At 39.8% G+C, this 23,603-nt stretch overlaps 2 protein-coding genes across 5 annotated transcripts in view; one reads left to right on the top strand and one right to left on the bottom strand.

Annotated features, from left to right (window-relative positions):
* On the bottom strand, positions 1-9,037 carry METTL6 (methyltransferase 6, methylcytidine). 4 transcript variants are annotated; one of them, XM_051789052.1, is made up of 7 exons: positions 9,000-9,016; positions 8,039-8,223; positions 7,009-7,387; positions 6,161-6,295; positions 4,771-4,941; positions 3,190-3,331; positions 1-515 (listed from the first exon to the last, which is right to left on the bottom strand). In XM_051789052.1, exons 3-7 carry the CDS (start codon positions 7,288-7,290, stop codon positions 367-369), a joined length of 879 nt encoding a protein of 292 aa, XP_051645012.1. In that variant the 5' UTR covers positions 7,291-7,387; positions 8,039-8,223; positions 9,000-9,016; the 3' UTR covers positions 1-366. The 4 variants fall into 4 exon arrangements, with proteins under 4 accessions (XP_051645012.1, XP_051645011.1, XP_051645013.1 ...); XM_051789051.1 differs by lacking the exon at positions 9,000-9,016 and adding an exon at positions 8,936-8,953; XM_051789054.1 differs by lacking the exon at positions 9,000-9,016 and adding an exon at positions 1,180-1,327 and having other exon boundaries at positions 398-515; positions 8,039-8,882.
* EAF1 (ELL associated factor 1) overlaps positions 9,037-23,603 on the top strand; it is a 20,102-nt gene continuing 5,535 nt past the window's right edge. The window contains exons 1-4 of the mRNA XM_051789062.1: positions 9,037-9,224; positions 12,455-12,549; positions 15,867-16,003; positions 18,523-18,689. Coding sequence (XP_051645022.1) covers positions 9,122-9,224; positions 12,455-12,549; positions 15,867-16,003; positions 18,523-18,689 — 502 coding nt within the window. The 5' untranslated portion in view covers positions 9,037-9,121. The remainder of the gene's footprint in view (positions 9,225-12,454; positions 12,550-15,866; positions 16,004-18,522; positions 18,690-23,603) is intronic.

Here is a 23,603-nt window from a genome sequence, read left to right on the forward strand (position 1 = left end):
TAGGAAACACAGGATATTTATTTAAAAAATAGTTTTTAATAAAAATTAAAATAACAGTTACAATGATAACTAGTGGAAGCTAATGCATAAAATTAACCATCTTTAGTGTGCTTTACCTGATCCTCCAACAGTCTTGCACAGGTTTTACTTTAGAAGTAGGAATACAGACGCTCAACAGGTTGCCTGCATCAGTAAACCATCTTAAAAGTGAATTAGAAATAGCATTCTTATTTTGTAGCTGAGGACAGAAACCAACAGGAGGCACTGGATGCAGTCATTTCTGGTTTACTAGAAAGATGAGCACACACGAGGCTACGTGCTAGCTTCAATTTCAAACAAGTAATGCTGTTGCTAATCAGCAAGAACTTATGTCTTACTGAAAGGCTTTTGAAATTTGCCTTGAAGAAAAACTCTTGGAACACGTAAGTCTTCTTTCCTATTCACGGTTTCTCGCTGCACATATTCATTGACCACTTGCTCATATCCCTCAGCCTTGAAAAGCTGAGATAAGAACTCTGGAAGAGAATTGGAGAAAAAAAAAAAAAATTACATATTATGCTTAAGCTATTTTTAAAACACCAGACAGCATTTATATAAGCATATGTTCTTCTCTGTTACAGCCTGAAAATCACACAGGCCTTCAGATTTCAAGCTGTTCTATGCAGGCAGACTGCTGAATAAAAGTCAATACAGATCTCCTTTAGAAACATCAACTTAAGCAAAACAGCTTGTAAAACTGGGGCTTAAGCTAGTTACTCAGTTGATTTTCCAAAAATTGCCACATCTCTTATTTTTATTGAGCCTTGTCATTCTGATTGTGACTGATGCCAGTGCATTTTTACTTTGTGCAGCTGACCTTCGCTAGCTAAACACATCACTCATTGCAAATACTTCAAAGGTAATCCAGTCTTGCATCTCTGCTTGGGGAAGAACATTACATTACATGCCATTGCTCAACAGAAAAACTGACAAAGTGGTAAAGGGAATATGGTGATATCAAGCCTCCACTAAGTCTAACTGAAAGTGTTTTCCATAAGCAAAAGAATTTTACTCAAAGCATATCTCCCTTAAAGAAGGCAGAAGTACCTCACAAACAGGCTGAACTATGCAGCAGGGAGGGCTGCTTATGCTATTGACTTGTCATGTTAATTAAAAATCATAATTTTTCCTTTCCCGCACCTTATTTCACTCACTCAGGCAGTAATTTCACAGTAAATTTAAGCCATTTCTAAACTTGTGTTCCTTGACAGAAAACAAAGACGTGCCGTTTTCCATTGCTCAGGGGGATTAGCTCGATGAAACGCTGATCTTGTGGGTACAGGAAGCACTAGAAGAGATGGTATATTGAGGAGGATGAGACCACCCACTTTGGTGGTACTGCAGGCTTGTATCAACCTAAGCCCACCATGAAGCCACACACACTGGTTGTAAACAAAGTGTGTTCATGTAAAATGGAGGACCCACATTGATGAAATATAAATAAGCAGCACTTAATTGTGGACCTATTGAAATCTCATTGTAAAGAAGCTGCACATATTTCACAACACAAAATTACAACCACGCATTCCTCCACAAATTTAATAATTATTTCAAACAGTAAGAGAAGAATGGATTTTTTTTTTCCTTGGAAGAAGTTCAGTGTTGTTATCTGACACCAGACATACTATAATAAGCATCATTCAAATCATCCTATGCAGCAATTACTTGGTGTACCAGTGTAGTGCCAAACAAATGACAAATAGCATGGGTTGCAACCTGTGCAGAATTGGTGGGAGTCATGTCCCTAGTAACAAAAGAATCCTCAAGCATTAAGCAATATTTATATGAAACTTTGTGAGATGAATGAGATCATAATGATTAAAAATGGGAGCAGAGAGGATCTGTGAGACAGTCACAGACCAGACCAAGGAAAAACAATTACTAACGTGAGCGATATAAAATAAATTCTCCTTTCTCTTTTCTTCCTCTTCCTCCTCCTTACCTCAATTCTTCCACCAATGGAAACATGCATACTGGAGAGGAATTTGTCATTCAGAAACAATTCTAACACACAATAAAAATGGGATTTAAAATTCCACAGCTAGGTCAGTCTCCTATTTGTTCCCTTTAGCATCCATTCTCTTTGCAAGAGCTAATTGTTTAAACAGAACTAAAAATCACTTAATAAATATCAGTTCTGGAAATGCTTCAATGAAGCTGTAGCACAGCCTGCATTATCTTAGATTTCATCATTGTCCTGTGAAGGATAGAAAGAGCTCAGATAAGATTAATGGGTTTTATATATCAGAAGCAATTAGGTAATATGTTATGGCATAAAATATGAATAACAATTACTTGGCTCCAAGCTGGTCTCTTCAGTGTCTATATTTTGCTTTAGACTAAGAACAAAGAGCTCCACAGATATAAACTCATAGCTCTTATAACACAATGCTCTACAACTGATGGGGGGAGTAACGAGTTTAGCCTGAGGAATTGGGAGTTAGAAGCTATAGCCAAACTGTAATCTCAACTCATTTTGAAAGTCCAAGCAAATTCCTTCATGTCTCTCTGCTTCACATTCTTCACTAGTAAACTGCAATAATTTCCTTCCTTCCTAAACCATTATGAGCACTGTATTAAAAACTTTATATACTGTATCACATGGAAATGTTTTTTGCACCATCTTTACTGGAAAAAAAAAACCCAAAAAACAGAAGACAGAGTGACTACAGCAAGTCAGTGCCATCCCAGTGGGATTTGTGCACAAGCTTATCAGCACTGTAGTCATGATTCTGCTTTAGAAATCAATGGTTTCTTCAATAGGCCTCCTTTTGCACACCAGGAATAGTCTTGCACAAAAAATGATGTCAAGAGAACTGCTTAGTTGCTTCATGAAGATTATCAATTGTCTGACTGAACGTTGGTCTTTTTCCCTCAGCTAACAAATCCGAATGAAATTCAGCAAATTCAGAAACTGCTGCTCTTGGCACATTATAGCACATACAACAAGCTCGTAAACAAGAAAGCGCTCCATAAAGCCCTGCCAGTCTAAATACCCTCTTGTTTCCAAAAAGGATGGTAAACGAAATAAACCACAATTTAACAGTTCATTTGCATAAAACAAAACTTCCAGGGGCATGTTGGCAGTTCCCTGAAGCAAGCTTAAACAGAAGATTCACAGAAAAGAAAGCATTCTACAGTATGTCTTACCTTCAGTAAAAAAATATGATCTTGTCCCATCTTGTCTAACATAAAAGTTTTCTCCAAGTTTGCTGCCGGATTTAAACCTGAGCATTGCATGATCATACATTCCATAGTCTCGGAACAAGACACACTTGCCTGGTTTTAATACCTGTCACATAATACATACATGCTTTAAGAAAACGTTTGCAATATATTAAGAAATAAATAAGGAACAATTTCAATAAAATGGATTGTGGATTTTTGTTGTTTTGCAATTTTATTATTTGGTCTTTATCAAAGGAAACAGGTCATAAAGAGTTTAAAACTTAGAAATACATGGTCATTGGCCATGCTGATTTTAGATATTTGATGTATGCAACTTTCCTACATGACATGCTGTCATCAAATACCAGTTGTATTTGTTAGAGGAGGAAAGGAGTACTTGCCACTTCCAATTAGTGCAGAAACCCGCAAGTGACTTAAATGATCTCCACAAAGAAAATAATAATTAACCTTTTCATAAACATGAGCTAAGAATCAATCCTGCTTTTGGAAAACAGCTGGAAATATACCAAAAAACCCTAACATTCCCTCTTCAGACTACTGATAATAAAACAAACAATATCAGATAACATAAAACTTATACATATATGCATAAGTACAAAATATATTGACTGTTTCCCTCTGCAGTCAATATATGACATCTCAGAAAAATCAAAACAATCACTATTCATATTGTTTAAACCACTCTTTGGATGGGCCTATCCTAGTCTGTCAACTAACAAAGGCAGCCTACGGAGATGAGTCGCTCTAGATTAATGTTTACCTCTGAACACTCCAATTTTAAATCAGCAGAGATCAAGTGTGTTTATTAATAACAGTATCATCCTAACTCCAAGTCACTGTATGCCTGGAAGTCAATTTTGACTCACTATCATTCACACCTTATCAACACAGACATCTCTGCAATCTATAAACATTATTTGTAGCATGCAACCCAAGTCACAGCTTTAAAATCGTCAAATCATAGAATGGCCTGGGTTGGAAAGGATCTGAAAGATCACCTAGTTCCAACCCCACTGCCATGGGCAGGGACATCTTCCACTAGACCAGGTTGTTCAGAGCCCCATCCAGCCTGGTCTTGAACACTTCCAGGGATTGGGCATTCACGACTTCTCTGGGAACCTGTCCCAGTGCCTCACCAACCCCACAGTAAAGAAATTCTTCCTAATATTTAATCTAAACCTACTCTCTTTCAGTTTGAAGCCATTCCCCCTTGTCCCCTCACTACATGCTCTTGTAAAAACTCTCAATCTTTCCTGTAGGTGCCATTCAGGTACTAGAAGGTTGCCTTTTATATATATTTTTGTTATATTGATATCATGAATTAGGCTTCAATCCAAACAATCTCACAATACCAGGAGAAAAAAAACATTATAAAACATATTTTAGTCCTGTATACTAAGTGAACTAACTAAAAACATCCACGGTATATAATATTAAAGATCATTATTACAAGAGGGGTTATTTTCTCAGAAAAAAAAAAATGTACTTTCGAGCTAAAAAGAAGAAAAGTGCTTTAAAGGCTGTAAAATCGGCTGGTGCTACCTTGTAAATGTTCTTCAAGACAAGATTCATTTTGTCAGGATGAATGGCAGAAAGGACAAATATAAGTGTGACAACATCCACAGAATCTGCTGGTATATTGTCTAGAAGATCATCTTTGGTAAGATCGCACTGGAACACTTTACATCTTTCGGTACTATATAAGGCATTTTTCTAGGAAAATAAAAACAGTAAGCTTTCATTGAAAATTAGTAGCATTTGTTACTTGAAAAACAGTAAAAAACTTGTGAAACTAATCAATACAGCAACATGAAACACGGTGGCAAAAGAACAGTAACTTCCAATAGGCTACTAATGCGATCAGAAAATTTTTGCTGTGTACTACAATAGCGAAACTACAACTAGTAGAATAGTCTGTTCTCATGAGTTTGAGAAGGAATGTGCATTAAGACAGTTCAGAAAGCTTAACCATTTCTGTTTTACCGCTGCTTCTACTCTTTAAAAAATACATAAATACTATTAAAAGAAATTCTGTATTACAGGGTGATCGAAGTGCAGCTCTTGAGCTACAAGTAGACTGCAAACAGTTTGGGTTCCTGTCACGTAACCTGCAGCTGGGCTGTTCTAGCCCACAGTTCTGCTGGGTAAAAGGAACCTGGTCTTGGCCAGAAATAACATCAGCAAGAGCTGGGGAGGTAGATGTCACCAAGTCATCCAAACCCCTGGGGTACACACTCAGCCCAGTGTCATCCTGGGGTGCAGCTATGGCATCCCAGGAAGCTGCTGTCCTCTCTTGTTTGCCACATGTGCTTCTTCCTGTTGTTCCCATGAGACATGCTGCTTGTGGTTCTTGGTCACAAATATCCCCCAAGACAATGCTTTCAATTAACAGACATATAGAAATTTACCTGTGACTACAAACTTAATAAACTAGGAGACTTTTAAAGCCCAAAGCTCCTGCCAGCCTTGCTGGAAGGCTGAACTTTGGACTGCAGTACCATCTACCCATGAATAAGTATAAACACACCTAATCCTAACCAGGCTACAAATTTCTTTAACAATAACTTTCATAGCCCCGTTTTTAAGGTTCTCCTTGGGACTCCCTCCATTAAGGGTAAGTTTCCTTTGCAAACAAATTTTGCTTGTACTGCACAGTCAGCAGAGACATAGTAGTGCTCCCAAAAAACACAGTCTTCATAAATTATTCAAGTAATATACCATAATACTACAATGTGATGCTGAAAAGCGAGGTCTTGAGCAATGATTTGACTTCTTGGATAGGATCTCAACTGAAATGGATCAGTCTCCATTTTTTGGCAAAATATATTCTACCCTTCTTAAAAAAGGAAGGCAAGAGACGCCTGTTACATTCATTTGCAATTTCAGAAGCTTCTAAAAACACCCTAAAAGAAGTTCCAGATATCACACCAACCTTCACATACTCAACAGCTCTAGGAGAGAAATCACAGGCATATGCAAAAATATTCAGATCTTCTTCTAAGAGTGGAAACAAGCAGTTCCCAACCCCACAGCCCGCTTCCAGAACGGTCAGTTTCTGATCTGCAAACTGGAGAAGAACCAATACAAGATAAAGGACATCATTTTTGTTTTCCCCATTACATGAGCACTACACTCTTCAATGACCACTTTAAAAGTTATAATCAATTTTAATTACCACTGATTCAAAAACCCCCCAAAGTAGACAGCCACTGGATAATCTGACACTAAAGCCCAGACAACTTGATTTCTGCAAAATTAGAAATCTTCTTAGAATACATTAATATTTCTTTAGTCATCTACCCCTTAACTAATCAACAGACTGTTGTACCATTTCTGTCTTGTCTTTCATTGAGTTATGAGGAACAACAGATTCAGCTGACTATTCCCCTTAACTCCATTCTACAATTAGCCTGCAATTCTGGATGCTTTTCTTTAAAGGAGTGTACTGAAAGTGCACCAACTTGCATTGGAAAACATCCCATCACAGAGAGACAAGCTGTCTATTTGGGACACAATACAAATATTTCAGAATTCGTTCTTAGCATCCCATATGCTATGAAGAGTATCCCCATCCAGCATGGATCAACTATAAATTGAAAGTGAACTGATGCTTGTGATTTTCAGGAGTTGTCTTTGATACTAAGAGAAACTACACAGAGCATTGAAAACTTGGCAGCTCTTACCCAAACAGCTTTGCTATAAGTATTATTAACTCACTTGGAAACAACTGATTGGAAACATTTAGTCCCATCTTTTGCAGTAGAAGTGTATAAATCTCACCTCACGACATGCTTTTAACTCTTGAAACTCTCTAGTTGTCCAATGTCTATCTTTGAAGAAGTTGGTACTGTTTCTTTTGTAAAACAGATCCCAGTTCTTCTGTGCCTCTTTCTCCAGTTTTAGTTGTTTGAACTCAGACACCAAAACCTGATCTTTTGCCAGTCTCTCAGCTTCCTCTGGGCTAAGGACTCTTGCGCTATGGCCTTTTTTTTGGAAAGCACCATCTTCAGTAGATGTTGTTACTACATTTAAGCAATTGTCTGATGCCTTTTCTCGGAACATCCTAGATTCTTTCACACAAATATGAATGCCAAAGATCCAAGGGTGATTTTTTTTCCTTAGTGTATGGTTCCATCACTTAATTAAGATAAGTGAGTATCTAGAAGAAAAAATGATAAATAATTACAGAATGTACTTACAACAGTTTTACAGTGATCTGTCCTACCTGATGGACTGACATACCACCAGATTTCTCCTAATTTCAGAAAACCTTTATCCAAACTAACAAGCATATACATCATCACACTGATTAAAGATACTTCAGAGTCTGCTGGTCTTCCCCCTGCATCCCAGAAAGCTACTCAAGAAGAGAAAGATGGTACAGCTCTAAGCTTAGAAGGAAAGCAAGGGCTTTGTTTCTCGTTAGCCTCAGTTGGAAGACCTCAAAAAAATAATAACTGAAAAACAGATGACATTTAAAAGTCACATTAAAATTGATGAAACAGAGTATATTCATGTTAGCATTTCTCCTTCCTGCTTCCACCTCTGTGAGAAAAAATGGTGAAAACACCAGCATTTATAACACCACATATCTGAACAAGAGAACAAAACCACTACTGTGGCCAAAACACCCAGAGCTGGCCCATGTCAGCATTCTTTTTACTGCCTCCTCCTGAGAATCCATGCTGGTTTTAACAATCACAGGTGGGTTTATTTTCAGAAGTTAACAAAAACAGAGCAACAAAAAGAGCATTACGTAGGCTGGGAAGGGATCCAAATATTTTCTCTCTAATGTTAAACTAGTTCTCACCTCTTCCTTGCCACAAACATGCAGATCCTGGGTGCCGGCACATGTGAATTAAATCCTGCAAGGCCAGGTAACTCCCAGGGAAGCCCAGGTAGCAAAAATGTGCCACTTGTGCCTCAGTGCCCAGAACCAGGCACTGGTGTCATTTTACCAAAGTGGAAATGAGAAAAAACCGAACTATAACCACCCTACAGAAAAAAAAAAAAAATAGTACTTCACTTATGTATTTTGTTTGCGACAGAAATACGTGATATGATAGAAATCACGTATCGTGATATGTACATGTTATGTATGATGTTGTCACAAAAATACACGTTATGATACAAACATAAAATATGGAAGTGTGCAAATGAAATAAAAAACGGTCAGAATTTTGTCCAGCATCTCAGGAGACAGATACTCCCTTTTTCCTCCAAAAACAACAGGTTATAGAGAAGAAGTCCCTTTGAAAGAAAGTCTCTTCAAGAAGAGCATATTCTTAAAACAAACAAACAAGCTTGATCAGCAAGATTTCTACTATATTTCTACTACATATATTCATGCTCCAAGGCGATTAAGCTGCATATTTCTTCATAAAACGAGCTGGGAGGCGAAAAAAAATCCTAGTCAGCCTTTCCATTGCGCTCGAAAAACGCCGTGGGAGGGCAGCGCGATGATCAACTCAACTGCAACAGCCTACGCCTGGGCTAAAGAGCCTTTTAGAGGTGTTTAATCCATCCCTAAGACCGCAAACTTGTAACAACCTCCGTGTAATCCTCCGGTCCCGCCACAGGGACACCGCTCCCCGCCAGCAGCTGCTCAGCCGGCGGGGCCGGGGGATTGATACCCCGGCCGGGGAGGAAAGGAAAGCCCCTCCTGCCCAGCCCTGCCCTCCCGGAGGCGGGAACACCGCGCTCCCACCTCCGCGGGACCCTCCGCGGGCAGAGCAGCCCCGGCCCGGCCCCGCGCCCCCGCCTCGCCTCACCCGCCGCCGGCCCCGGAGAGCTTTCCCGGAAGGGAAACTCAAGAATTTCCGGGAGCACGTCGGGCGGTAGCGCACGGAGAGGGCAGGGAAGGGAAGGGACCGGCCGGGCCGGGAGCGGGGCCATGAACGGCTCGGCGAACTCGCTGCTGGACAAGGAGGAGCACCCGCTGCAGCTGGGCGAGAGCTTTGAGCGACGGCCCAAGGCCTCCTTCCACACCATCCGCTGTGAGCGCCACCCCCGCGGCCGCCCCTTCCTCCCGCTCTCTTCCCGCTCTCTGCGTCCCGTCCCCCGGCGCCGCTTCTCCTGCCGCGCCCACCCCGCCGCCCCTCATGGCTTCCTTCGCGCCGCCATCCCGGGGCTTCGTTCCCCCTCAGCGCCCGTCTCCCCGCTTTCCGTCCTGCCACTTCATCGCCTTCTCCCCCCTTTCCCTCCTGCCCCCTCATCGCCCTTCTCCCCCCTTTCCCTCCTGCCCCCTCATCGCCCTTCTCCCCCCTTCCCTCCTGCCCCCTCATCGCCCTTCTCCCCCCTTTCCCTCCTGCCCCCTCATCGCCTTCTCCCCCCTTTCCCTCCTGCCCCCTCATCGCCTTCTCCCCCCTTTCCCTCCTGCCCCCTCATCGCCCTTCTCCCCCCTTTCCCTCCTGCCTCTAGCGCGCCCGTCTCCCCCCTTTCCCGCTCCCTCCGTGCCCATCTTCCCGCCACCCCTACGAGTGTTTTTCCCGGGGAGGTGTCCAACCCGGGGAAAAGGGGAGGGTGGATGCTGGCAAGGAGGATGTTTGAGCGGGGCAGGCCAGGGCGGACAAACAGCTTTAGGAAATTTTTCATTAGTCGCTTGGAAACATAGAGAGATCCCCCCCCTTCCGCGAGGGGTGGCTTTTCCATTTATGTTATTCTCTTTGTGGCAGTTCCAGGACAGGTCCCACCGCAGGCCCCGGCCTGGAGAGGCAGCCGGAGCACCCGCAGTTTGATTTTTAACTGGGTATTTTCGTGATGAGGCAGTGTGTAGTCCAGCCGCCCTGTCCTGGCTGTCCCGGCTCCAGCCACCTGTAATAAATCACTGTCCAAGGAAAGCAAGCAGAAAGGCTTCGGACACATACAGTAATGCCTAATAAATGCGAGATGAATCCTGAGGTAGGGTCTCAAGCAGTTATAATTGAAAGAATAGTTTATATCTTTGTTTAAGATACCATATGTCAGTCCAACTGCTCTATTTTGCCTTAGGTGCAGTGAATTCCATATTAGAAGATTGTTTTGAAGGGGAACTCACTGCATCTCTGTACTTGAATTCTCTGGGCAAGAAATCGAAGCTAAATGAGACCAGGAACTTTTACTAAAATGACTAGTAAACCATCAACAGTAAATGAAAAGAATTAAGAACTTATAATTCACGTGTTTTCTATGAAAGTGGGCAATTTACACAGACAACAGTGGGATTTTCGGTTTATGATGCATAATTCTAGGCCCAATCTCATGGCCCATATTCATCCACTGCAAGTAAGAAATTTCAGTGATATTGCTCACCCGAGTGCCTAAGCCTAGGCCATATCCAAGTAGAAATATACTGGATTTCTCAAATGAAAAGTGCTTCAATAACCAATTTCCTAAGGAATTGCAAAGCCAAAGCTCTTCAGACTGCAACTGAAAGAATGCAGTTTTATTTCAAAGGATCTTTCTATGTACTTTATTTTCCATCTGTGACTTTGAAGTGAGATCTCTTTATTGCCTGGTTATAATTCTTTTTTCCAAACTGTTGTTCTGGAATGATTTATCTGGGATCCAAACATTGTATTCTTCCCATAAGCCTCTTCACGCAAACCATAATGAAGAGGATTTTGTAGGCTAAATTTTTTTTGGCCTTCTTAAAAAACTTCATTCCTTTCCGTAAAATTTATTAAATACTGTGCTGAGAAACTGGATTGTCCTTGGAAAACACCTCTTAAAAACAATTGACTTTTGGAAAAAGGACTGTGGGTTAACATTTGGAGGGAAGTATGTGCATTCAATCTACACCGAGGTTAACCAAGCATATGGCCCTAATAAGCTAACAAAATGAAAACAATTTTTTGAGTGTTTGTTTAAAGTAACTTTGTTTTGCTATACCTAAGAAAGAAGTGTGATAGCGATATTCCTTTTAAGTTAGTAACTGTGCTGTTGAAATTCTTGATCCGGTTTTGGCAAAGACACTAGCTCTTGTGCAGCTGGTTTGTTTTATTTAGCAAGCTTGCACATAAAGTAGGTGGGAAACAATAGCTAGAAACAGATTGCTCAGATGAAAATGAAGGCTATGATTTGATCTGGCAGTTAAGGCATGAGGATTAAGTCAAGTGTGTCTGATTCCGCTTGTGCTGTCAAAGTAAAACTCAATTAAACATCAACATCTTCTTAATGAGAATTTATTACGAGCTAGGGTTGGGGTTTTTTTCTGCAAATGTGTTTTTCATAGTGGAATTATATTTTAAATTTGTTCTGAGGTAATAATTTCGTAACCAACGCAGTAATTAAAAGCCTTGATCATGAATATAATTGCACCTCTTCATATCCAAGGATGCTATAATTGAATGGAGGATTCTTTTAAAAACAAACAAAACAAACCAACCTATATCTGTCTGAAATTATTTCACTTTGTCTAAATCCTCTGTCAGAATATTAGAGGTTCTGATAGTTTTTTTCTTTTTTTTATGGCTCATTAGCACAACAGAATAATGAGGGGAAAATACTTTTAACTTGACATGTTCTTAGTTGAAATGAATATATTAAACAGAAGTCCCTTGATGGGGAGACAAAGCATTCTATACAATGGAGCAAAAATACTTAAAATGAGTGTTAGTTTAAAGCCTTTTGTCATGCCTCCCTTTTGTCCTGCTTTTTATCCACAGTGGCTTTGGACTAACATGGAGACTGCTGAATTAAGATCAGTGCCTCTTTTTTCCCCCCTTAAGTGAGATCTGAGGTCGCCTCCACCCTTGTGGAACTTTTGCTGCTATTGTGGAGGCTGTTAAATAGCCGGAAATATCAGTGAGGCCAAATGAATTGGTGTCACTAAAGTAGTGTTTGTCACAGAGAGAGCCCTCAGGTTTGGAATTGGCAAGAGCCATGCAGAGCCCAGGTCTGGGAAGTTGGTACTCTTGAGATGCATGGTACAGTTTTACACTTGCCTGCAAAACTAAGTGCCACTCAAAGCCTGGGGTTTGGAGAAGTCTACTTTTAGTCTTCAAACACAAGGTCTAAAACCTTTTTTCCATTTTAAAAGGGAAGTTCAGAATATGGTACCATCATATGACTGGGGTGCTACATGTAGACGCAGTGTCCTGGTGTGTTATTCCAGCCCTGCTGTAAACACTAATGTGTATTATAGCGTTCCCTATAATCACAGTTAAGTGTATGGTGGCTCTCTGCAGGGCAAGATGACGCTTCTGAAGACTCTGAGAAATGTAATCACAATTGTTTTCCTCTTCAGATGATTTTAAGCCAGCATCAATTGATACATCTTGTGAGGGGGACCTCCAAGTGGGTAAAGGAGATGACGTTACAATCACTTTGCCACATATTCCAGTAAGTCTGTTATGTATGTGTCCTTGTTTACTCTCCAGCAAATTTACAGTGTAGTTTCAGTCTCATGTAAAGGCTGTTTTCACTTTTGTCTTTGCTAACACTAGTGGGTTCAATATTTGAGTGGCCAGACTTATAGTGTGTTACCTTAGGAAAGGACTGAACAATTGGATCTTAGTGAAGGGTTATATTTGTAAGATTACAGTTTGTTCTTTATTTTTGGTTCCTTCTTTCCTGTTCTTCCTTGAATAACAAGGAGACATTTACTGCTAGCTGAAGCTGTATGCCTGGTTCCCATCTGTTTTTAGTCCAATGGCTTAATGAAGCAAGGCAGTGTAACTTGGGCTTTAGTTAAGGTTTGATGTTCAGGAGCCACAGGTAGACCTGTAAGCATATTCCTGCCATTACTGAAACATGTACAGATAGGCCATAGAGGGTTCCCTGTCTTTACGTTTATTACTGGAAGCAAGGGGGGTGGTTCTGGTGAGCGGCAGTGAAGTGGTTTGCCATCCACTTCCTTCTCTAATTATGCCATAAAGATCAACTGTGTGAGGATGATGGTCAAACAGCAATAAAACAAGTGATCAAACCATTTAGAGGTGCAGCTGTTTTGTAACAGAAAATTCAGTCATTTCCTTACCAAAACAAAAGAAAGTGCTCACACGCTGGAACTGGATTTGTTTTATTAGCTGAACTTAATGCTATGTGTCAAGCCAATAAACCAGAATTCACAGATATCAATGGGTTTGGTGGTTGCAGGGGGGCACCAGTGAGTTTGGAAGCTGTGTGTCAGATCCTTTTGGTAATGTTTATTCTAGCACCTCTGTGGCTTTGATTGGTACTGTGATAATTCTCACCGAATGATGCTTTAGCCTGCTTTGCCCTGCTCCTGGTTTTTATATGGCTTTGGTCACCTTTAGTGCTGCAGGAGGTCACATACAGGTCTATAAAAATTATGAGCATGGTAGTGCTATTCGAGAGCAGGTAACAATGCAGTTAATAGCAGCATTCATCTTGGATTGATGGGAAACAGTGTTACTCCTTCATCTTTTGTGTTCAGCAGCATCACTTGTAATGTTCCTTTCCAGATCTCTGTACTGATGAGCTTAATTTGATTCTCTTCCCCTGAGTATGAACAGCTTTAAGCTTACAGTGTGCTTCAGAAGCTGAAGCAGCCAAGCCACTATGTGTGTGTTGTTCCAGGGCAGTGCTGCCTCTGTTATGGACAGAGAGTTGGAAAACACTAGGCGTGCTGGAAAGGAGTGAGAAGTTTTGAGATCATTTTGTCCTGACAAGTTTTACTGAATTTCTTGGATCCTGTTTTTGTTCTCAGTTGCTCGACAACTGGATAGGATTCAGTTTCTAAGTGTTTTGTTTTTTTTTTTTAAATTTCCTGATCCCTGAGGATATCTCTGATAATTTGTTCAGCAGAGATATTTTGGTGTCCCTTGCTGCTTGAAGTACTATTTCTACATATGGATTTAGTGACTTTAATATTTGATAAACAGTCTGGGTTGGGGAAGTGAGAAATTTCTGTTCGTTAGATTACTACAGAAGAAGATTATAGAGGATTATAGAATATCCTGAGTTGGAAGGGACCCACAGGGATCATTGAAGTCCAGCTCCTGACTCTGCACAGAACAACCCCTAGAATCACACCACGTGCCTGATTGAACTCTGGCAGGCAAAAAACCATCAGGAGTGAAAACAAATTGATTAAATGTTACTTGTTTCACCTTCCTCCTTCTATTCTGTAACCAGCACAATCTGTAAGCCAGTGTTATTTAGACACTAACATAAACCCTATACATTTAATTTTATGTCAATGAGTAGGACTCTTAATTTGCTTAAGCAGTTACATTTCTACGTATTTTTTTAGCCAAGATCACAGTCTTTGCTGAGTTAGGGGTTCTGGGTAGCGAACAAACTGTGATCAATTTTCATTAAATTTGTGCATTAGTTGTCAACAATAAGCAGGATTTGACTTTCAGCTTGCTTTTTATTTTCTTAAATTTTGCTTTCCTCTCTGAAATGTAGGAATGATAAAAATGTAACATACCTTTGAAGACTAGACTTCCTTGAGACATCCTTTCTGAATTGTGTTTGTATTTCTTACCGTGTCTTTGTTGGGAATTTGGATTTTTCACCTTTATTGTTCAGAACCCATTTTAAATTCAAATATATTCTCTCTCTTAGGAATATGGAGAATAGGAATTGCTTTCCAAATGGTTAAGATATGGTTGTTCATTTTTGCTATTCAGAATAAAATGTAGGAGAGTGCAGTTTTTTCCTTTTCTCCCTGATTTTAGTTGCTTTCCTACAGCACGTGCAAAGGTGAATATGAATAAACATGTAATTTTTAAAAAATGTCTTTTTTACAGAAGCTATACGTTACAGAGAAGCCTGAGAATGTTTCATAGCTGAGAACATATGTCACGGCCTTTGTGACGTGGCCAGATGTGCATCCATCCTGTTATGTGCAGACAGACCATAAATTCCACCCGCTGTAACCCCAAACCCGGGTGTATGAACCAGCCTGTGCAAGGATTCAGCACAGCTGAGCGTGATCTTGGCATTATCAGTCAGCCAGTGTGCACCACCACAGGAGCTTGTTGCCTTTGTTGCTTCTCAGTCTAAGCCTTTAGACTTTTATGGCTCTATGCAGCCTTGTGAGGACTTTGGGACTCTCTGGAAGGCACCACAATGTGCTGTTTGCTTTTGAGAAGATGTTTCAGTATAATTGCACGGGCATGTACGTTCTAATCTAACTTTGAAGAGAGCAGCTAGCCTTGCATAGTTTGTGACAGTTGCTTGTAATCCACCATGAAAATACTGCCATATATATATGTAAAATATACAAAGCAGTTTAAATTATTTTTCAAGTGATCACATATTTCTTTGGGCAATAGTTGTGCTACACAAATAATTAGAATTTTATTTCTTATCCAAACCCATGATTTCCAAAGCAGAAACGCTAAGAAGATTTCTAACACTTGTCAGGGCCAGCTATGCAAATATAGTTATGCTGCCATTTTAGAAATGAGAACTGTAAATAATGGTAACCGTGGAGAAGATGTTTTGTCACTGCAGAGACACTTAAAATGATGAAAGGCATAATATTGCTGTGAGGAAATGTCTGATCTACTGCACATTTTCTTTGCATTTTTCTCTTCTCATTAATGAATATTTTCTGTAGGAACTAAACATTAAGTGCTTAGCCTCTTGTTCAGAACAATGCATATATTCTTTTCTCTTAGTGTTTAAAAACTTTTGGGTAGGGGAATATAACCAAACAAATATGTGCGCTTTCTTTGTACCAGGGTTCAACTCCACCAATGACTGTCTTTAAAGGAAATAAAAGGCCATATCAGAAGGACTGTGTGCTTATTATCAATCATGACACTGGGGAATATGTGCTGGAAAAACTTAGTAGCAGCATTCAAGTCAAGAAAACAAGGTAAAGCTGGGGACAGGGTTGTTGATAGGATTAATTCTTGCTGAAGTTTGTTCTTCAGACTGCTTTGTGAAACAGAACTCTTTTTATTTTGTAGTGATTTTTAATTACTAAGCCTCGTGGCCTTTACATGGCCAATTATCATGTCCCAAGTATGAATCCAAGAGTAAAGAATTTGTAAATTCTCCACTGCTGAAATGACGTAATTATAGTTTGTGATGAAACACCTCTGATGATTTGAGGCTTTAGAAGCTGGCTGAAGGATAGGATGTGTTTCAGGAATCTCTGATTTAGCTGCAAAAGACCATGGAGATATTAGACCATTGGACTTTCTAGGTTTGTTCCTTACAGGTTCCTGTGGGAGTCGTGATGTTTTAATAACATTATCTTAGGGAACAAGGAGCACTCATCCCTGTATTGGATTAGTGATATATAAAGTGAAAGGCAAGTACGAAAGCCTCCAGCTGGTGGAGGGGTGGGGACAACTGTAGAAAAAATGGTTATGAGATTTTTGCCTAGAAAAATTGCTGAAACCAGAAGTCCTTTCCAACCCAATATTCTGAATTTGCCGCAAAATGCTACAAAGTATGCAGTTGGAACATTTCTTAGCAGTCTTACTGCTCAGCAAATACCTGAAGTCTCTGGATTGTGTGCTTTCAGCATCACTGAACCACAGGTTATTTGAGATGTAAAGAGAAAGCAGTTATTCAAATGTCTCATGGAGAAGAAACTCCTTACAAGTTTATGTAAAAAAACCCACATAATTGCAGTGTAGAACTCTCAGCTGCTAAAACTACTAGAAACGTGGTCTGCAGCTCATCAGTAGTTGGCTGGGTGTTTGCCAAGAACACTTTGAGTTCAAGGTAAATGGACAGTGTAACACTACTCTGAATCACTGATGTGAAAACTCATCCATGTGGCATTCATCTTTTCCAGCAGACATGAGCATATCATAGATGAGACTTGAATTCCCAATTTAAGTTCTGCTGAACTTTTTCCAGGTGAAGTTGAAGTCAGAGGAATTAATTGAGTGCAGGACAGTTTGAGTTTAGGGAGGTGTTTGGATACACTGAGTTTTGGCTCTGGTGTGGTGAGAAATATTTCAATTTTTCTCAAGCAGAGGCAGGGTAGTAAGAAATTGGGGATCCCTGTTTTGAGGACTAGCGCTTTGCAAAGTCATTAATTTTCTAGATCAGAAGTGCCTTGGTTTTTTTCCCTGGCTATTCTGATCTTTAACGACTTGTTGACACTGCAGGAACTAGTGTTTAACACCTTGATGGCATTCACAGGGGAGTAAGTGAACTTACTCTACATAAAACCTTCTATAGTTCCAAGAGCATAATTACTACCAGAAACAGCCCTTGGCTTTTATGTTTCACTTGATACAGTGAGTATATTCCCAAATCCTCACTTCTGTTGTAGATAGGCTGTGTAAACTGCATTACTGTGGTATCTAGTAGCTGCATGTCACTGATAAATGAAGGGGTGGTTCTCTGTGAGGCTGAATGTAGAGTTCAGTGAGGTACAGAGATACCCAAGTAAATGCTGAATGTACTAGCTCAGGTACCACAAGTGGTTTAGGTGAAGTCCCAGGAAGTTTGACATGGGCTAATTTAATTTATCTCTCAGTGGGTTTAGTTTACAGACACTAAGTGTAACACTGCTGAGGTACGACCCTCCTAGAACTGAAACTGAGCTCTAATATCCATGTAGATTGCTACACTACATAAAGCCATACCCCCGAGGGCTTTGGTGTTACGTGATAAATACCCTGCACCCTTTAACCTTATTGTGGTGTACTGTAAAGGAACCTATTTTGGTTCTGTAGTTGTTGTTTGGGGTTTTTTTCTGCCAGGGTTATTGACTGTCCTACAGTCTCAATCACATAATTGATTCAGTAAAAGGAAGAAATACCTGGTTTGAATTGAACAGTTAGGCATACTGTTATTGTGGACACTATTTTCTGCTAAGGAAACAGCTTAAACTATTTTTAAGGACTAACAGCAAACAAATGAAAAACAGGAATTAAATGCTTGCATGCTGTATTTAGCAGTAGGAATGATTACTCTTGGCAGGTTGACCTCTAAGAGAGTTCAGTTTGAGATGATTTAATTGCAAGTGAGAAAATTGTTTCTTTTGCTGTGATTGTTTCAAGCAGGATTTTGTTATGAGAGGATTTGTAGTTACTTTAAGTTACTGTTATTGATTTTTCTTTTTAAAAATACAAATATTAATTACTAAATTAAAGCCTTCATTGTTTTTCATGTAGAGAATTTGGCATCACTAAACCACATCTGGATTTGAAAATAGATTTCGTAAGGCTGTTGCAGTGTAGTTGTATATGTTTCTTTGTTATTGAAAGCAAGTGTTGCATCCAGAAAGCTGTACTTCACTTTTATCATTATATAACAAAGTAGAGATCTGTACAAAAAGAAGTCACAGATGATTGATTAGTACAGGGATATTGAAAAAGCTGAACGTGGTTGCACAGTATCGCTGAATATCTCTGGTTGTTTTTTCAGAGCAGAGGGCAGCAGTAAGATCCAAGCCCGAATAGAACAACAGTCTGCCCGAGCATCTCAGCCTCCTTCACAGTTCAGAGCCCCAACCAAGCCAGCAGTTGGACCTAAAACTTCTCCTTTGAAGGATAACCCTTCACCTGAGCCTCAGCTGGATGACATTAAGAGAGGTAAAGAAGGGTTTGTAGTTTCCTGAGTTTTGGTTGGTTCTGTTTTTCTTCATACTAATAAAAACTATGACTTCGCAAATTTTAAAAACATTCAGGAATTAAAGGATGGTACTTGACAGCTGTTTTGTCATCTTTATATCTTGTTTTAAGGCATCTTAGTGAATTATTTATTGTCCTTTGCAAGAATAGATATTTATACTGCAGTCTCCTGGCATGAGAGAACCTCCTCTTTCTGGATCATTTTCTATCTTCCAAATTATTTCTCCATTCTGAAAAGAAGAAAAATATAAGCCCGAATTCAGAAACCCGTAGCTGAGTGCTATACAAACTGCATGGGTGTCTTAGGCAACAACAATAACAAAAGTTTAAGGTCCAAGATCTAGTTAGGCAATCAAGTCACTTGGACAAAAGTTGTTCTGGCTCTGAATAAGGCTGGAATTTGTCGGTGTGATCGAAGCGGTAGGTGGCTGTGTTCCCAGCACGAGACAAGCTTGCACCGTGCCAAACAGTGCTAGTAGGGGAGGAATGAGAGAGAGAGAGAGAACAACCCTGCAACTTCCCCTTTCCCACAACCACTCCCTTGCAGCTTTGATCACGTCTGCCATACAGTTGCTAAACTTATATTAAAGTATCTTGAAGGGATGATTGGCTCAATTCACTCTTCTGCTCCAGCAAGGCTTTGTCTCAGTGTTTCTCTGTGGGCAGGATGCACTTTCTTGCCCATGCCCTTCTCCTTGTACTGGTGTGATATCTGTTTTTGCTGTGGATAATACAGTCTGAATGAGGAAGACTTTAAATTTAAATTTTTATTTGGTTTTCTTGTGTTTCTTCTCTGGCACCAGATGTATTTATTTTATTTTAAGCCTGTAAGCTTGTTCTTTCTGTCTGGTTTTTTTTTTCTGGGTTTCATTTTCTTTCTCTTTTTTTTATTCTGTCCCATATAGCTATTTTTGTCTGTAGACTTAGCCTATGTTAATTGCCCAGATGATGTTAATTACTCAGGGTATTTTTTCAATTTATGGTAATCACTAGGTGACATTTTTACTGCTAAGCTATCTGTGTGTTTGCATAGGTGCTGACTGGTCTGACTCTTCTGCAGCAGTAGTATTTTCAATACCTGGATGCTGGTCAGCAGACAGAATCAACGTCTGAGAGTTTCTGTTAGCTACAGTTCCCTTAGCTGCATTGTCATTTTTATTTTCTGTAATAGGTAAGAAGAAAGATAACACGACTCTTTTATTTGAATCAGTAGTGGATTTTAAATGTCTTTTCATGTAGGGTGTAATAAGTCACTTAACCTTTGGGGCACTCTTCTGTATACCTGCAGCAATCTGTAAAGGTCATGTTATAGTAAAATAATTATTTGGGGTGAAATCTATTCTACAAGACCATTTTCTAGTGGTCTAAAGTATAAGTCACATTTTTCAGAACTGTCCTGGTATTTTTTTTGCCACCTGTTCATCTTATATTGGAAAGTACCTCTAAATAAGTAATCTGTAGAGCTTTGTTTCTAAAATCAAGCAGAAGAGCACCTGACTTGTACAAATAAAAGGAGTTCAAGTTGGTGTTTTATAGGGAGACTCGTTCAAGGCCCAAAAAGAGCCAAATGCCTGGGCAAGGGTGTTTTTTGCTTACAGTATAGAACTTTTTCCAGCATTGAGGATCTAGAGCATCAGCATTACTAAACCATTTATATGATAAGAATCTACTTGGGAAAGGTAGAACTAAAATGGCACTATTCTACAATGGAAGTAGTTAATGAAACTTACCTATAAAAGCTGTAAGTCTTGCTATCGTCCCCTAGTGTGTCTTTTTATGAACACAGACTTGTAAGTTCTGAAGAGACTGTGTTCTTTCCATTCAAGTAGTAGCTCTCCTTTTGGTTGAAGTGCCTTCTCTGTACAAAAGATAGATAAACATAAAGCTGAAATTCTGTGGTTTTTCTTTAATGAACACAGCACAGAACTTAAAATCCCCAGAGGAGGTGCTTGAAAGGCTCTCTGGCGCTATGACACTCTTTTGCTTCCAGTGTGCCCTACTTAAGGGTGTGGTAAGACACACAGTCCTCACAATGTTTAACAGTAGTTTTAAGGTAACCTCAGTGCAGATTTCTGCTTTCCCCTGTACATTTCCATAGCTCCACTTACAGATGAGCTGGAAAATGAACTTTCAGTTCTCTGTCCCATTACACAGCTGTCCAAACAACAGTGTCTGAGGACAGAGTCAGAGCATATGGGAGTTGGATCACTCCTTTCCTTCACAGAGAGAGGCCTTCGGGAGGCTGTGTGTAGGGTTTTGCACCAGAGGAATCTTTTCCCCTGAGAGCTTTTATGTTATCCTCCTGCCCGAAGGGAGCATAGGAGGGGGTAAGAGCTTGTTCTTTTGAGTACTCAGCTACATCTGATAATGTTTCATTAAGCAGCAGACATTTACAGACATATACCACAATATAGCCATTTATGTGCATGAAGTAATTGGTGTTTATCAGACATATCTGACCACAACAGAAATGTTTTCAATGACATTGATGTAATTACAGCATGCAACATATTGACATATGTCAATAACATTGACATAATTGCAACATTTGGGAAAAAACTCGCAGAAACATATTTATGGTTTGGAGACTCTAAACTCAGTGCTTAAAAATGTGAGCTCTTATTCACTTAAAATGCAGCTGTAGTGTTTGAGGATTGTGCCATAGCACTGTTTGTCTTTCAAGAACACCTCAATGAAATTTTTTGCACTTCAGTATAAAATACTGCCTCTTTTATGTGCCATCTCCACATGCTCAAAGTGCCAGTATCAAATCGATTTCTCTCCACCTTGCATACTATTATTAACAGTAGATGTTCTGCTATAGGCAAACAATCTTACCCTACCTGAAGCTGAATGACTTTTTTCTAAAAGTCCTTGGTATTCTTGGAGCCCAAGGTTAGGGCTTTAGTTAAAAGTCCTGCATAGCCTATTGGAATTGAGAGAAGAAGTGAGAACAGTTAAACATGATTATGGAAAGAAAATAAGGTATTTGATACTGAATATATACAGAAGGCAGCCCTGTTGAGAAAGAGTCTTCTGTTTGGATAATGGTTTCTTATCTTGAGGGTTTTTTTACTCTACAAACTGCATAGTGTAAAACAGAAAGCCGTTTTGTTTTCTTGAAAGAAATCCTACAGCTGTAACATGAAATGGAGAAAAGTTAAGGTTCCCACAGCAGCGTCAGCCTTTTCAGGTGATGTAGACTCAATTAAGGCAAGTGTTCAGAGCTGTGCTGTATGGAAAGCTTTTTTAAAAGTAACTGCTGCACAGCCTGACTCTTCTCATCTTTTAAAACTTAAAGGCACATCAACATGTGGTGTTTGATCTTATGATACAAAAAGATCTAGGAAAGGTCAGACACTGTTGTTGTTCAGATTAGAATATATGTACACATATACACATACAACTGTTTTAATTGGAGGCACTGCAAGGAAATGTGTAGCCATGGCTTCAGTACCTATAACTGCACTAAGCATAGCAGTCAAATGGCAAAATGCAAAATTGGACAATTCTAAAGCAGGTGTGTTTTTCCTACAAGGCCTTGGTGTCATCACTGGCTTAGCCACTGTCTTTAATGGTGTGACACAAGACTATTTTGAACAGACTTTCTTAGTGGTCCTGCTGGAGTTCTGCCTGACAGGTTTCTAGTGGTGCATCAACCACCATAATATTAGTGAAAACAATTGCTTTTTTCTCATCTGTGCAGATGAGATGTTTAGAATTCTGGACTCAAGGAATTAAGAGACAACCCATTCCTTGGGGGAAGCTGTCAGCCTGTGAGGCAAAAAGTCACTAGAAGATGGACTCTAACCAAGTTTCCACCAGTGACCACTGTCACTGATAACTTCCCAGTCCTTGAAGCTTGTGATGCTGGTGCTGTTTTGCTTTTTCTTTCCTGTATTCAGTGTAGTGGACCTTACCACTTCTTCCAAGGCATTCTACTGTTCCCTCCTCATAACCAAACCTCTTTTATGGGCTCTTAGTTTTCTGCTTTCCCAGGAGAAAACCCCCACTTTTTGTTCTGACATTAATCTGTAATTCTGTTTAAAATTGACCTGGCTAATTTTCTTTCTCATTGGTCAGACAGCATCACTTCCTTCAGTTATCTCTTTGCCTACTCTACAGAGTTCAAACTTCTTGCTTAGATTTTTTTTTTCCTAGTGCCCTGGCTTGCATTTTTGTTTCACCTTTTCCCTCTCACCACCAGTGCCTTAGAGCTCTTCACCTTCTTCATACTGTTTTAAATGCTGCTTTCTGGGCTCTGTTGTTCTTAGCCTGTGTGCCAACACTGCTCCTTTTCAGCTACAGACTCTAGCTATGTAAGCATAAGTGTGTAATTCTCAGGCACCTGTCTTGTGTTAGACTTGTTTATTGTATCTTTTTGCAACATGGACTGTGACAGGGAGTTGTGCTTGCTGCAATGCAGGATATTTTAACAATGTGTTATTATCATCACTTTAATTTGCAACTAACAACTCCATCAATAGAAGTATGTGGAAATTTTACATCATTAAGCTGTGGAAAAAAAGTTTAAACCTGAGCATTTTAAAGGGAAAGAACTCTTATTGCTTATCTTTCCTATACCTTTCCCATACCTTTCCCCTGTTAATTTCTTAACCTTGAATACAAGGAACATTTACAATTTGAAATCCTCTATATGAATAGGCTGAGAACAGTGACTTACAAGTGCTCATTTGTCTTTGTATCAGACTCCAGGCCTGAAATGGATTTTTAAAGCCTGCAAGACCATGTTGGGAGGACATAAGGGAGAAAGACATTATAGTACAAAGTAGTAGTTTCTGTTGGCCTAATTATATATTCTTCCTCCCTCTTCCAATGGTCTTGTATGCTATGTCTTTGGGATGAGAGTAGGTT

Source organism: Manacus candei, unplaced genomic scaffold (assembly GCF_025592945.1).
Source record: "Manacus candei isolate 608988 ecotype Guabito, Panama unplaced genomic scaffold, ASM2559294v1 h1tg000026l, whole genome shotgun sequence".
In the NCBI taxonomy this organism is placed as follows: Eukaryota; Metazoa; Chordata; class Aves; order Passeriformes; family Pipridae; genus Manacus; species Manacus candei.